Genomic DNA, 13,958 nt, shown 5'->3' with positions numbered 1-13,958 from the left:
GTGTGCAAAAATGTATGTCAGATAACTCAGTTATTCTACATTGCTAAAGTAGTGAAACAAACAAGATTGATCACCTTTTCTATAATTTTTTTCTGAAGGTTTTTGGCTTTAATGGGAAAAATGAGGGATGCAAAAAAAGTCATATTAGACCATGCATAATTTAAGCATGAACTATAAACATGCTAAACCAGTGCTCCAATGTTAATCTTTAGTCATCTTCTGGTGAATAATTTACAATTTTATATTCTTTAGAAAGTAGATTCTACAAAGAATATTGTAGAATCAGATTTCTTGAATGAATTTCTATATAGAAGGTGGTCCCAGATGGGGCTTAGAACTGATTAAATTTTATTGATGCCAGAAAATTGTCTCCAAGAATTTGTGTCATGTGACCTTTGAAATTCGCAGAGGGAAAGAGCTTTTTATGTTTGCTTAAAAGATGTTTGGTTTAAGGTATCTGTATCAAAATGTTAGATAATTTGCATTTCATTATGGCAGGAATTTGCATTCCTTCATAATTGATTTTATCCTAAGTTTCTAACTAGTTTGACAAGTGAACTTCACGCTATTCTTCAAATCGTATAAAGATACCCCAAAAAAAAATGACAGTCGAACTTCGTTGGCTCAAACTCGAAATTTATATGAGTTGTCGGTAGTTCGAGCCATTGGACATGATATATTATGTAGGAATTTTGCCGTGACCTGACGATAAGTTTGAGCAAAGTTTGGTGTTTGAGTTATCTGAGTTCGAACTAAGGAAGTTTGACTGTAATTTTATATAGTATGATTAGGCTGGATATAAGCCTTGGAGGACCTGCTCTCCTGTTTGCTCAAAACAATGTCATCTTCCTTGACTGATTTTGTTCAGCAGTTGTGAACTTCTACAGAGGACTTGACTATAATAAATAGGCAAACCTAGTTTGCATAAGTGTAGTATATAGCTGCATATTGCTTATATACTCTGATGATAGCTGGTGGTTGTACTGGAGCCAGTGGGCGGCCAAGCGGGCAGGAGGCCGGCGTCCACAAACTTTGTCCGGAGCATATCTTCTTCATGCATGGAGGGATTTTGATGTAACTTGGTACAAATGTTCACCATCATGAGACAGAGTGTCATGCGCAAGAATCAGGTCTAAGGTCAAGGTCACACTTAGAGGTCAAAGGTCAAATTCAATAATGACAGTGACGTTAGAAGTCAAAGGTCAAATTCAGTAATGACTTTGGAGCATTTCTTCTACATGCATGGAGGGATTTTGATGTAACTTGGCACAATTGTTCACCATCATGTTACGGAGTGTCGTGCGCAAGAACCAGGTCCCTAGGTCTAAGGTCAAGGTCACACTTAGAGGTCAAAGGATACAAGAATGACAACTTTGTCCAGAGCATTTCTTCTTCATGTATGGAGGTATTTTGATGTAACTTGGCACAATTGTTCACCATCATGATACGGAGTGTCATGTGCAAGAACCAGGTCCCTAGGTCTAAGGTCAAGGTCACACTTAGAGGTCAAAGGATACAAGAATGACAACTTTGTCCAGAGCATTTCTTCTTCATGCATGGAGGTATTTTGATGTAACATGGCACAATTGTTCACCATCATGAGGTGGAGTGTCATGCACAAGAACCAGGTGCTTAGTTTAGAATTACTACCCTTAGTTGTTACTATAAATAGCTTATGGGCGTATATTGTGACATTCTGGCACTCTTGTTTCAGCTAATCCTACTATGCAATAAAAACATCTGACTGTATAATTGTAAACTCATCTGCAAGCGAGTAGGTCATAATTTCAAGGTCAAGGCTCAGGGTGGCCAACGACTTTTCGGTAATGTACACACAGGGAAAAATGTTCAATTCAGGTAAAATTTTTGCTCTTAATTTCCATATTACTTGACAGATTTTAAGGAAATAAAAAGCATCAAAGTCAGGAAAATGAGTGCTTTCCTGGCTAGTATGTGTCTGTTAGACATTCTTGACTTTTCTTGAACACTGCTTACTCATGGATCAAATGTGTAGGTAACGTACACTCTTGAATATGAGCGGAGTGTTTGATTTAGAAACTATTGATAAAGTCAGGCAGATGTTTTGTGCTGCGGAAAACACTCATTTTCTCTGTCTTTGATGCTTTTTATTTGATTAAAATCTATCAAGTAACAAGGAATTACAAACAAAATTTTACATGAATAGAGCAATTTTGCCTGTGTGCACAATAAAGAAAAGTTACGTAGGTTGGCCACCCTGAAGGCTACTAATATGATTTTTTTTACTCAATAACTGAAACTCAATACCTCAATTCTTTTCGCTGAAACTAGACTGGCTCCCGTCCCTATGTTTGTTCTGTCATAAATTTTGTCACATTAGTTTTCTTCATTAACAAAGGAAGTAACTCCAGCAGGCTATATTCACATATTTTATTGCCCCTGGCTCTGAACATTCGGTTCAATGCTATCAGATAAAATGTGCTACTTTTAATATAAAATGTTTGCATTATCATAAAAAATAACCGTGCATCCAGGGCAATGCAGTTCAGTCTTTAAATTGCCTTTTGTTTGTAAATTTGTCCCTAACCCATTTGACACTGACAGCTAGGTGAAAACCTGTTAAAGTCATTAGAAAGAAATAAAGGCATTCAGACATGCACCTGTGTATATATAAAGAAAACATATTACTTCCTCTATGGCCTGGCTGTAAAGCAACAGTATGTCATCATTTCATCCTTACTGTTGAATACAGATGTGGTACTGTCAGGCATGATGCTTTTACTGCTGGGACTCTTCAACTAATCCCTGTTTATTTGAAACACTCTCATGATCATACTTTGTTTATGGTTGTTTTGCACATTATACCATTGAATGTTCTTAGGTATGCTTCCAAGCAGTATTTACTATAGCCTCTCATAGTGTGTTGATCATAGTTTCGTAGTAGGTTCATGGCTGTGGCTACTATATTAGTTTTTTTTCTGATTGGTTTATCTGCAGTTTTGTGTGTTGAAATTGATTATGTCCAGTGTCTGTATTTTAGTTGAGTAGTTTCAAATTGTGCTTGTAAGGAAATACATATTTTTTATAAATCCTATTTTCACTTTCCTATGTCTGTTTTATGGTACTAGAGATTATTCCTCAGGCTGACACGCATTATCAGTGACTTTCATGCAGAATTTAATGATTATTGAAATAAATTTCTGCTTGAAAATACCTTTCAGTACTTCACACAGATGTTTCTCATCAGTGTCCAAATATACTGCAGGACTTGCAAAGCTGTGGATTCCATTTTGACAGATTTATGTCCATTTATGTTAGATTTTATTGAAATTCATGGAAAGTTTTCATCTAATTTGCCAGTAATACACTTATGAAGATTATCTTGTTGCTGTATATGAAGGGTGTTAGCAATTTCTAAAACATATTGTACAGTTCCATTCAGTTTTGATAGATTTATGTCCCATTATACTCACATGTAATTGCAATTTCTAAAATTTCTAAGTCTGTCAGTTCTAGAAGGAACAATAGACACTATACGAATTTGTTTTTCCTGTGTCACAGAGTTTTTGAAAATAACGTTTCCCAGTAATTGTATTAAGATCAAACTTTGGTAGGATTTGTCTGTCGGTCTGTTGGTTGGTAATCGTGTTTTTGGGTGATAACTCAAGAACGCTTGGGCCTTGGATCATGAAAGTCGATGGGGAGGTTGTTCATAACAAGCAGATGACCCCTATTGAGTTTGAGATCAGTAGGTCAAAGGTCAAGGTCACAGTGACCCAGAACAGTTCAACGGTTTCCGGATGATAACTCAAGAACCCTTGGGCCTAGGATCCTGAAAGTTGATAGGGAGGTTGGTTATGACTAGCAGATGACCCCTATTGATTTTGAGGTCAGTAGGTCAAAGGTCAAGTTCACAGTGACCCAGAACAGTTAAACCGTTTCCGGTTAATAACTCAAGAATGCTTGGGCCTAGGATCCTGAAAGTTGATAGGGAAGTTGATGAGCAGCAGATGACCCTTACTAATTTTGAGGTCAGTACGTCAAAGGTCAAGGTCACAGTGACCTGGAACTGTTAAACGGTTTCTGGATGATAACTCAAGAGGGCTTTGGCCTAGGATCATGAAAGTTGATAAGGAGGTTAAGCTTGACCAGCAAATGGCCCCTATTGATTTTGAGGTCAGTAGGTCAAAGGTTAAGGTCACAGTGGCCCAGAACAGTTAAACCGTTTCTGGACGATAACTTGAGAACACTTGGGCCTAGGATCCTGAAAGTTGATAGGGAGGTTGGTCTTATGCAGCAGATGACCCCTATTGATTTTGTGTCAGTAGGTCAAAGGTCAAGGTCATAGTGACCTGGAACAGTTCAACAGTTTCCGGATGATAACTCAAGAATGTTTGGCCTAGGATCTTGAAAGTTGATGGGGAGGGTAATCATGACCAGTAGATGACCCTTATTGATTTTGAGGTCAGTAGGTCAAAGGTCAAGGTCACAGTTACCCTGAACAGTTAAATCGTTTCCTGATAATAACTCGAGAACATTAACCCAGAACAGTAGAACTTTCGTATACAGTGACCAAATAATTTATGTTCCTTGTGCAGTTACTTAATGCATCAAGGGGGGCATTTCTTGTTCTACGAGCTCTTGTTTTAACTTTTACCCTGCTAAATTTCTAAAATGGATTGGTTCATTCAATTTGGGCAGTACCTCTTGTTTATCAAAGGGGTGTTCACTGAATATTTATTGAGTCAAGCAAACAGTGTATAGACCACTAGTTGCAAAGGCAGAATCCCTTTCCACCAGCAGGTTAAACATTAAGAAAGAAAGATAAAAGGAAAGAAAGAATGGCAGGTTCATAGGCAGATAGACAAAAATGGAAAGAAAGAAGATAGAATAAATGAATGAGTTGATAAAGATTATGTTTATGTTCCTTTACTTGAGATTGCAAAGTTTTCAGTTGCTCATGATTAAAACAGTTTTAAAGATATAGTATCTTCTTGTTTTATATATAGTGCTTTTAGCGCTTTCAAAAGTGTAGTTTCATTTTAATAGATCGATCCCAAACCAAAATGGCAAGCTTAATAAAGCTTGCAGTAAGGTCGCAGCAAGATTGCAATTGCAATCTTAACAAGTGTGCGGCAAACTTGTTTCAGTGTGCAGCCAGATTGCGATTGGAACCATCGCAACCATCATTTAAGCTTTCGCAAGCTAATTCGCCTGCTTCCTGCAACCTATTTAAAATCTTGCAAGCTTGTAAGGTTGCGCACACTTGTGATTGGAACCCTAGCGATCTTAATTGCAACCTTGCAAGTTTGCACAATCATAACAAGATTGCAAGCTTGCGCAATCTTGCAAGCTTTAAAACGCACACTTATAAGACACTTGCAAATCTCTCGCAACCTTGTAATGATCGCGCAAACTTGCAACACTATCTTCGTCAACCTTATTTAGGTTTGTGAAACAGTTTGAATAACACACGAGTCTAAAAATTCAATTATATGATTATGTACTTCCTTTAATTTGACAAACTGCACAGTTTATAAAACTACACTCAATGAAACAATATTTGTAGTGATCAGCAGATAAAGACTTAAGAATCAGGGACAATATTTTTTAAAACAATGTATTTTGACCAAAAATAATTTAATAATTGGTTAAATGTATTACCTCCCTTTTATACGTATCAGTGAACTAAAAGAGTTTAAAAAAGGTTACAGGATCGCAAGCTAGTCTCGATCTTAAATAGTATTAAGATCGCATGATGCCCGCTGCAAGCTTGCGAAGAAAGACTTATCCGCAAACTTAATTTCTATGCAAGCATCTGCAAGCATTATATTACATGACTGCAATCTTAAAAAGATTCTCACAAACTTCTCACAAGCTTGCGGCATGCTTGTATTTTGGTTTGGAGATGTTTTAAAAAAGGATAATCTTTTTTTAGCTCACCTGTCACATAGTGACAAGGTGAGCTTTTGTGATCATCCGTCGTCAGTCCGTGTGTCCGTCCGTCCGTGCGTCAACAATTTCTTGTCTGCATGATAGTGGTTTCATTTATGATTTTATTTTAACCAAACTTACACACAGCTTGTATCACCATAAGATCTCGGTTCCTTTCTTGAACTGGCCAGATCCCATTATGGGTTCCAGAGTTATGGCCCCTGAAAGGGTCAAAATTAGCTATTTTGACCTTGTCTGCACAATAGCAGCTTTATTAAGTAATTTTATGATTTGATTTTTACCAAACTGGCACACAACTTGTATCATCATTAGATCTTGGTTCCTTTTTTGAACTGGCCAGATTCCATTATGGGTTCCAGAGTTATGGCCCCTGAAAAGGCCAGAATTAGCTATTTTGACCTTGTCTGCACAATAGCAGCTTCATTTATGATTTTATTTTACCCAAACTTGCACACAACTTGTATCACCATAAGATCTTGGTTCCTTTCTTGAACTGGCCAGATCCCATTATGGGTTCCAGAGTTATGGCCCCTGAAAGGGTCAAAATTAGCTATTTTGACCTTGTCTGCACAATAGCAGCTTCATTTATGATTTGAATTTAATCAAACTAGCACAAAAGTTGTGTCACCATAAGATCTTGGTTCCTTACTTAAACCGGCCAGATCCCTTAATGGGTTCCAGAGTTATGGCCCCTGAAAGGGCCAAAATTAGCTATTTTGACCTTGTCTGCACAGTAGCAGCTTCATTTATAATTTGATTTTACCCAAACTTGCACACAACTTGTATCACCACAAGATCTTGGTTCCTTTCTTGAACTGGCCAGATTCCATTATGGGTTCCAGAGTTATGGCCCCTTAAAGGTCCAAAATTGGCTATTTTGGCTTTTGCAGCCATATAGAGACTTCGTTTATGGTTTTGTTTGATACAAACTTCCAAAATATCTTCAACAACAATAAATCTTGGATTCCATGACAAATCAGATCCAATTGTAGGTTCCAGAGTTATTTTATATCTGATTACCTCCCCTGATTGTAATCAAAATGGATTTATATCTGCGAGTACTTATAGGACTTATTTGAAATTTCATTATTGTCATTAGTTGGACTGAGCCAATCAGGGTAGATAACTATGGACTGATTTTATGTCAAATTACCTCCCTTTATTTCAAATTAAAATGGGTATATCTCCGTAACTAATGAAGCTACTGATCTGAAATTCCATTTATGTCAACAGATTTATTTGGCAGATCCTTCTTTTGTTCACTTACAATATTTTTTTTAATTACTTCCCTTTTACGTTACTATAAATAGCTTATTTTTAGTAACTTTTTTATTATTGGCCGTAGGGAAAAACCGAGACCACTTTTCTGTGGTACAACATGGATGGTACTTCCAATGTTTAGGTGTATTTTGACATATCTGTACCTTGTAAGAATTTTTTTTCTTTTTGGTTAAATTTCTTCCCTTTGTTGTTCCTGTCCTTTGGACTTAGATATTTTTTCTGAGGACCTTCTTGTCCTCAAGTGCAGTGATATTAGGTGAGCGATATAGGGCCATCATGGCCCTCTTGTTTTCATTTCTTACAGATTTATTGTTCCAGTGTTTAAATCACTAGTTTCCAAAAAAGTATTTTATCAGTAAGTTGCACAGTTCCTGTGTTTAGGTCATTGTTTGACAAAATTCTCTTTCTAATCTCAGAGATTCTTGGAACAATGAAAGTAGTGGTAAAAACACAGGAAACCCCTGGCTTGTATGAAATAAAGACAGACATTGATAGACAGACATACAGCAGAAAGAATGAATGAATGGATGAATGAATGAATGAATAAGTATTTTGTAACAGTTTATGGCTGCCTTTCAGACTATTGTTGTCTGCATTCAGGACAAACACAGGCTGATTTCAGACATTGTATGTTTCTGAAGGAATGTTATTGTCATACTCAGTAAAAAAAGGGCATGTCATTTATTGACATTAAAAAACTACTTAATGCTTAGTATTAGAATTGATGTTGCATGTATAAACGATGATAAGTAATGTGTTATTTAACTATATACAGAAATTACTTCAGTATCTAGTTTTCCTAAACTGAGATATTTTCTGAAAATTATGCAAATGATTTTGAACTTTTTATAAATGTCAATTTTGTTCAAATGTCACTACTGTGCCACTGTTTTAAGTAAGTGATATGTTAGATAAATGTTTACCATAAATGTAGTTGTTGTATTACTGTGAAAACAACAGAAATTTGTAACAGCAATTAGTGTATTTTAGTGAGGAGAAGATACAAGTGTATACAGCAGTGATTTGTTTGTCATTTTTGCTATCAACTTGATGCTATTTATGTTGTCAGAAGCATGTTTTGTAAGGCGCTGTCAGACATAAATGTAACAATAGATTTACTGAAACAAGAATTTGTGGCAGGGAAAAAAACCCAACATATTAACTGTTGTTTCTAAGTACTTAACAATTAAGACAGTGATTTATTTCCTGTATGAAGTTGACATGCCTTGCAGGAAAATAATCAGTTACAAGGTTAATTAAGTTGCCCCACCTTCTTCCAACCCTTCCTGGCAAACTTTTATGTTGTAGAAATTCAGCAGTTATTGGGTGATTTGCTGCTCAATGCCTTTTAGACTCAGTATAGATTACAAAAGATATTATACTTTTGTATCAGGGTGATCTTGTTTTCTCATTTCAGTCACTGCATGCAACAGATTTTAGAGAGTGTAAACTACTGTCATATGCACGGAATTGTACATCGAGATTTGAAGGTAAGCTTACATTGTATAATTGAATGTCAGTGAAACATAGCTACCGTCATTGTGTGTACAAGCCTCATTCGAGATCTAGTGAGGATGCTGGTATAAAAAGCTGTGTTCAAAAGTTGTAACCAGGAGCCTGCCTATGCCAGAATGACTCTTTTAATCTTCATCACCATAAAAACTTCAAAAATATTTACAGAATACTGTCACAAAAAAAAAATCTGTTTCTGTCCATACGTCATGATGGCAGACATGGTGGGGTCACACGCAGGTGGTCTCACATTTAAGCAGTCTTATTATATTGCAGATGAAATATTGGTTCTAAAATGACCATGTAGCTAAATAGATTTAGCTGCTACTACATGATCTACTAAGAAAAAGCTTGACAATAATAATGATTAATTAATCTTAAACAAGTCCCTTTTAGCTCACATTTTGTACACCCTTCTCCCCTTTTTCTGCGGGGTTGAGGGGTGGTACTTCGATTTACCTTTGTCAGTCCAAGCATCCATCCAATTTTGTGTCATGCATATCTCAAAAAGTCAAATACCATAGCACACAATGTTGTACACCAAGAGTTTTGTTTGCACTCAGCCATACCAGAGTTACTGCCATTGATTCTTATTCAGCACACGATGTTGTGCACCTAGAGTTTTGTTTGCACTCAGCCATACCAGAGTTACTGCCATTGACATGGTAAAAAATATGCACAATTACCTCTTAGCTGATGAAGCGCAACCCAAACCTAAGGGAATATGAAAGTTAGTCTTGCTTTGTTAACAAACGACATATGACCATGCAGTGACAGGAAGTAGGGGCACCAGTGTTCTATGGACATGGATGCAGTTGCATTTGAATTGCTTAGCACATGCATTGGTTCATTCTTAACAAGTAGCTGCTTCAAGTTATTGTGTAGCAGGGCTTTACAATAATTCATTTGCTTTCGGCAGACATTCTCACATTAATTTATATTCTAGAATTCAGTCAAGGCTTATCTTTATACCAGGTTTTGTCTGTGATAAGTTGCAACATTGATGTTGTAAAACATATCATGAAAGGAAGAACAAAAACATGATTAAAGCTGGAATCAATCTGGCAGGATTATTTTTAGCTGAAATGTAGAAAAAATAATCATGATGTATGTCTGATGCAGCAGGTAAATTGCTGCTGGCAAATAACTGAAAAATATACAGTAGAGCTGTAACATATCGAACTCAAGTAGGCTGAGGAAATTTTTTGAAATAGCCAAAGTTTTTGTCATGAATTGTAAACATACTTGGCAGACATGTAAACTTCTATACAACATTTGTTTACAAGCAGTGAGAAAATGATTTGGATGACATTCATAATTTGTTGCCAAATATCTGTAACAGAGATGTTAGACAGGTTTCAATGTTTTCCTGTGAGGAAGCAGTTCAGCTGGCTTGAGGAAGGTCAGTGGGTCTATATAGATGGCTGCTTGTACCTGAAATAATTCCAAGAAGGCACATTTGATTTTCCTCCATCATTAACACTAGAAAGTTACTTAAGAAATAATAAGTTCCCAAATGTGGTTTATCGTAAAATAACCCGAGTTTTGAGTTCTAATGCGTAAGAATATATCACGAAGGCCCTATTATTTCGATTCTAACACGACATACTAGTATCAAAAATGTTAGAAAAAAGTGGTAATTACTTTTTACGACTGTACTAGGCACCTGGATCCGCTGACGTCATTGCACGCGAGTGGTATATTGCAGAACAACCCAAGATAGATTTTGCTCTACATGTATATAGGTTATTTGCTGGTCGTGTTAGAATATATGATTTAATTACATCTAATTATTATGCCCCCCTTCAAAGAAGGAGGGGTATATTGTTTTGCAGATGCCGGTCGGTCGGTTGGTATGTAGACCAATCCGCTTCCGGATGATAACTCAAAAACGCTTGGGCCTAGGATCATAAAAGTTGATAGGGAGGTTGGTCATGACCAGCAGATGACCCCTATTGATTTTGAAGGCAGTAGGTCAAAGGTCAAGGTCACAGTGACCCGAAACAGTTAAACCGTTATCGGATGATAACTCAAGAACACTTGGGCCTAGGATATGGAAGTTAAGAATGGGGTTAATTATGACCAGCAGAGGACCCCTATTGATTTTGAAATCAGTAGGTCAAAGGTCAAGGTCACAGTGACCCAGAACAGTTAAACCGTTTCCGGACGATAAGTTGAGAACGCTTAGGCCTAGGATCACGAAACTTGATAGGGAACTTGATCATGATCAACAGATGACCCCTAACGATTTTTAGGTCAGTAGGTCATAAGTCAACGTCACAGTGACCCAGAACAGTTAAACGGTTTCTGGAAGATAACTCAAGAACACTTGGGCCTAGGATCATGAAAGTTGATAGGGAGGTTAGTCATGAGCAGCAGATGACTCTTATAGACTTTGAGGTTAGTAGGTCAAAGGTCAAGGTCACAGTGACCCAGAACAGTTAAACAGTTTCCGGACAATAACTTGAGAACCCTTGGGCCTAGGATCATGAAAGTTGGTCGGGAGGTTAGTCATGACCAGCAGATGACCTGTTTGTTTTGAGGTCAGTAGGTCAAAGGTCAAGGTCACAGTTAAACGGTTTATGGATCATGAAAGTTGATAGGAAGGTTGTTCATGAGCAGCAGATGACCCCTATTGATTTTGAGGTCACTAGGCCAAAGGTCGAGGTCACAGTAGCCCAGAAAAGTTCAGCCATTTCCAGACGATAACTTGAGAACGCTTGGTCCTAGATCACGAAACTTAATAGGGAGGTTGATCATGACCAGCAGACAACCCCTATTGATTTTGAGGTCAATAGGTCAAAGGTCAAGGTCACATTGACCCAGAACAGTAGAACTTTTGTTTACAGTGACCAAATAATTTCTGTTCCTTGTGCATTACTGAATGCATCAAGGGGGACATTTCTTGTTCTACGAGCTCTTGTTTAATACTTATGTTGACATTATCAAGCTGATGATCTGGGGCTGTTGATGGTAATCATCTTGTACAGGTTAGGAAGTTGTAAATTCCCTAACCTGCAGGCCTTGCATTTTGTATGGTAAGAATGGTTAAGCTGTATTGCATCTTAAGGCCAACATTTTTTTATTTTCTGGTTTACATGAGATTTTTCAAAAAATTAGGGTCAGGGGTGGGGGTGGGGGGACAAATAAAAATAAAAGTCCCAATTTTGAGCAGTCGACCAAATAAATAAAAATAAAACATCCAAAAGGATACAATTTTTTTATTTTTTGTAAACCACAGAAAACGAAGCTTGCAAGCTTAAATTGCATACACACTCACAAATGACCTATTCTGAACTGGTTTATATATCATCATCTCAGTATACTTTTGTTTTCTTTATGTGTAGCTTGTATGAATAATGCCATTTTCAAAGTCTCCAAGGATATGCACTATTTGTGTTTTTGTATGTATCTATTTTGAAGTAAAAATAGACTCATTATTAAAAATACATATACCACAGTTGACATTATCATATCGTAAGACCACTGCATAATATTTATTATTTAAACATGAACAAAAACTGCTTTAAAATGGGTATATGCTATGACTACTTTAGGTCTGCATCCTGCATACATGCATATTGATTGGCTGGAGAGGGAGTCTTAAAAGATAGGCATTGTCATACTAGAAATGAAAAATTATGAATTGATAAATATTATGCACACTCAGTGACACTGGCTTTAAAATTAAATTGCTTTGGTTAAGTTTCAGTGGCTTGAATATTGTTTTATATTTTGCTGACTGTCAGTGCCACCTATATTGTACGACAAGCCAAAACAGTCTGAATTTTGGTTCAGCTAAAATGTGTACAAAATAACAACCTTATCAGCCGATGTTCAGACAACAATATCGGAGATTTATAAGACTCTTCACTGAGATGGGACTTGGAATTAATAAGTTATGAGTCCGAAAAAACATTTATTATTGGATATGTCATGTGTTCCTCAGTGTCAAAGGCACATGTGGCATATAGTGTCTGAATGTTTGTCCCAAACATACTTTCAAAGGGTCTTCTTACAGATTTTCTCGGTATACTTTATTAAGTGAACATGACAAATTATATATTGCTCGGAGTTTCATGTTTCATAATTATAATCTTTTGAGTTATAGTACCTGGCTAGAACTTGATCCTAGGAACTATTGAGATAATCTTTTATATATGGCCAATATCTCCACTGAATTAGATTGCCCATCACAAATATTAAACAACCGTTAATCTGACGGTCCAGTTATTTTGACTAGTATGAATCTTCTATCACATGTAGCATTGTCAAGCATTTGCAGGGATATGTCATTTTACATCAAAATTGCACTTTGTTTCGAACAGAACTACTGAAAATTGTGGTATTAAATTAGTTAGTTTTTCTTCTCTAACCCTCAAGACTTCAAAGTAAAAAAAATATGTTTAGCAAGTTGATACTCACTTTTGCTTTTCCATTTTGCCATTTCTTTGGTTTCTTTCCTTTTTATCAATTGTGGTATTTTTCTGACAGTCCCACATGAATTCGATCGTTGTCCAATTATAATATACAGACAACAAATCTTGTACATGTAAAATGCCAGATTTTTCAACATCTAGACAGCTTTGATACTGATAGTGAAGGCCATTTTTCGTAGGTGATTACTCCTAATGTTGAGCTTTAGGTGCCGTTATTGCTACTCAGATCCGATTTCTTTACAACACTTGTTATCTCTGCCAACTCATTCCAAAGATTATTGTCTGTAAACTTGTATATTTTTACAATTTAATTTCACACAATTTACAGTTATGCAGGCCGCCATTTTTCTTGCGTCTACTGATCTAGATTAAAAACCTCTACCATACAGTTAAACTTTTATTTTTGGCAGCAGCAATTACAGACAGTCGGCGGGTAAAATGAAAATAAAAGTACTGAAAATGACTTTTATTTTTATTTTGTTTTGTCAAAAAATAGGGTCGGCGCTCCCGTAAACCAGAAAATTAAAAAATGCTGGCCTAAGTTTTATTTCTTGGAAGACATTGAACAAACAGCCCATGTAAATGTTAAGACTTTGATGAGAAATGTTATTAAAGCCTTTCTGTCATACCTTTTTGATGTAGCATCTCTAATTTGTCTGGAAATGTCAGCCCAGAAAAGTAATTCCCACAGAGTTACTGATCCAGCAGTGTGTTCCTTAATTTGTGACAAATGAAATTATTTCAGGCTTACAGCATTTAGAGTGCACTTAAAATGCCTACAGTTTAGGAAGA

General features: G+C 36.5%; 1 protein-coding gene across 14 annotated transcripts in view; it reads left to right on the top strand.

Annotated features, from left to right (window-relative positions):
• Window positions 1-13,958, top strand: part of LOC123564429 (calcium/calmodulin-dependent protein kinase type II delta chain-like) — a 173,560-nt gene that overhangs the window by 70,898 nt on the left and 88,704 nt on the right. For all 14 annotated transcript variants that reach the window (XM_045358017.2, XM_045358010.2, XM_053537059.1 and 11 more), the window contains exon 6: window positions 8,633-8,705. In XM_045358017.2, coding sequence (XP_045213952.1) covers window positions 8,633-8,705 — 73 coding nt within the window. The remainder of the gene's footprint in view (window positions 1-8,632; window positions 8,706-13,958) is intronic.

This window comes from Mercenaria mercenaria, chromosome 2, assembly GCF_021730395.1.
Source record: "Mercenaria mercenaria strain notata chromosome 2, MADL_Memer_1, whole genome shotgun sequence".
In the NCBI taxonomy this organism is placed as follows: domain Eukaryota; kingdom Metazoa; phylum Mollusca; class Bivalvia; order Venerida; family Veneridae; genus Mercenaria; species Mercenaria mercenaria.
Note: the sequence above shows the minus strand (reverse complement) of the source record. Positions and strands in the feature narration are given on the sequence as shown.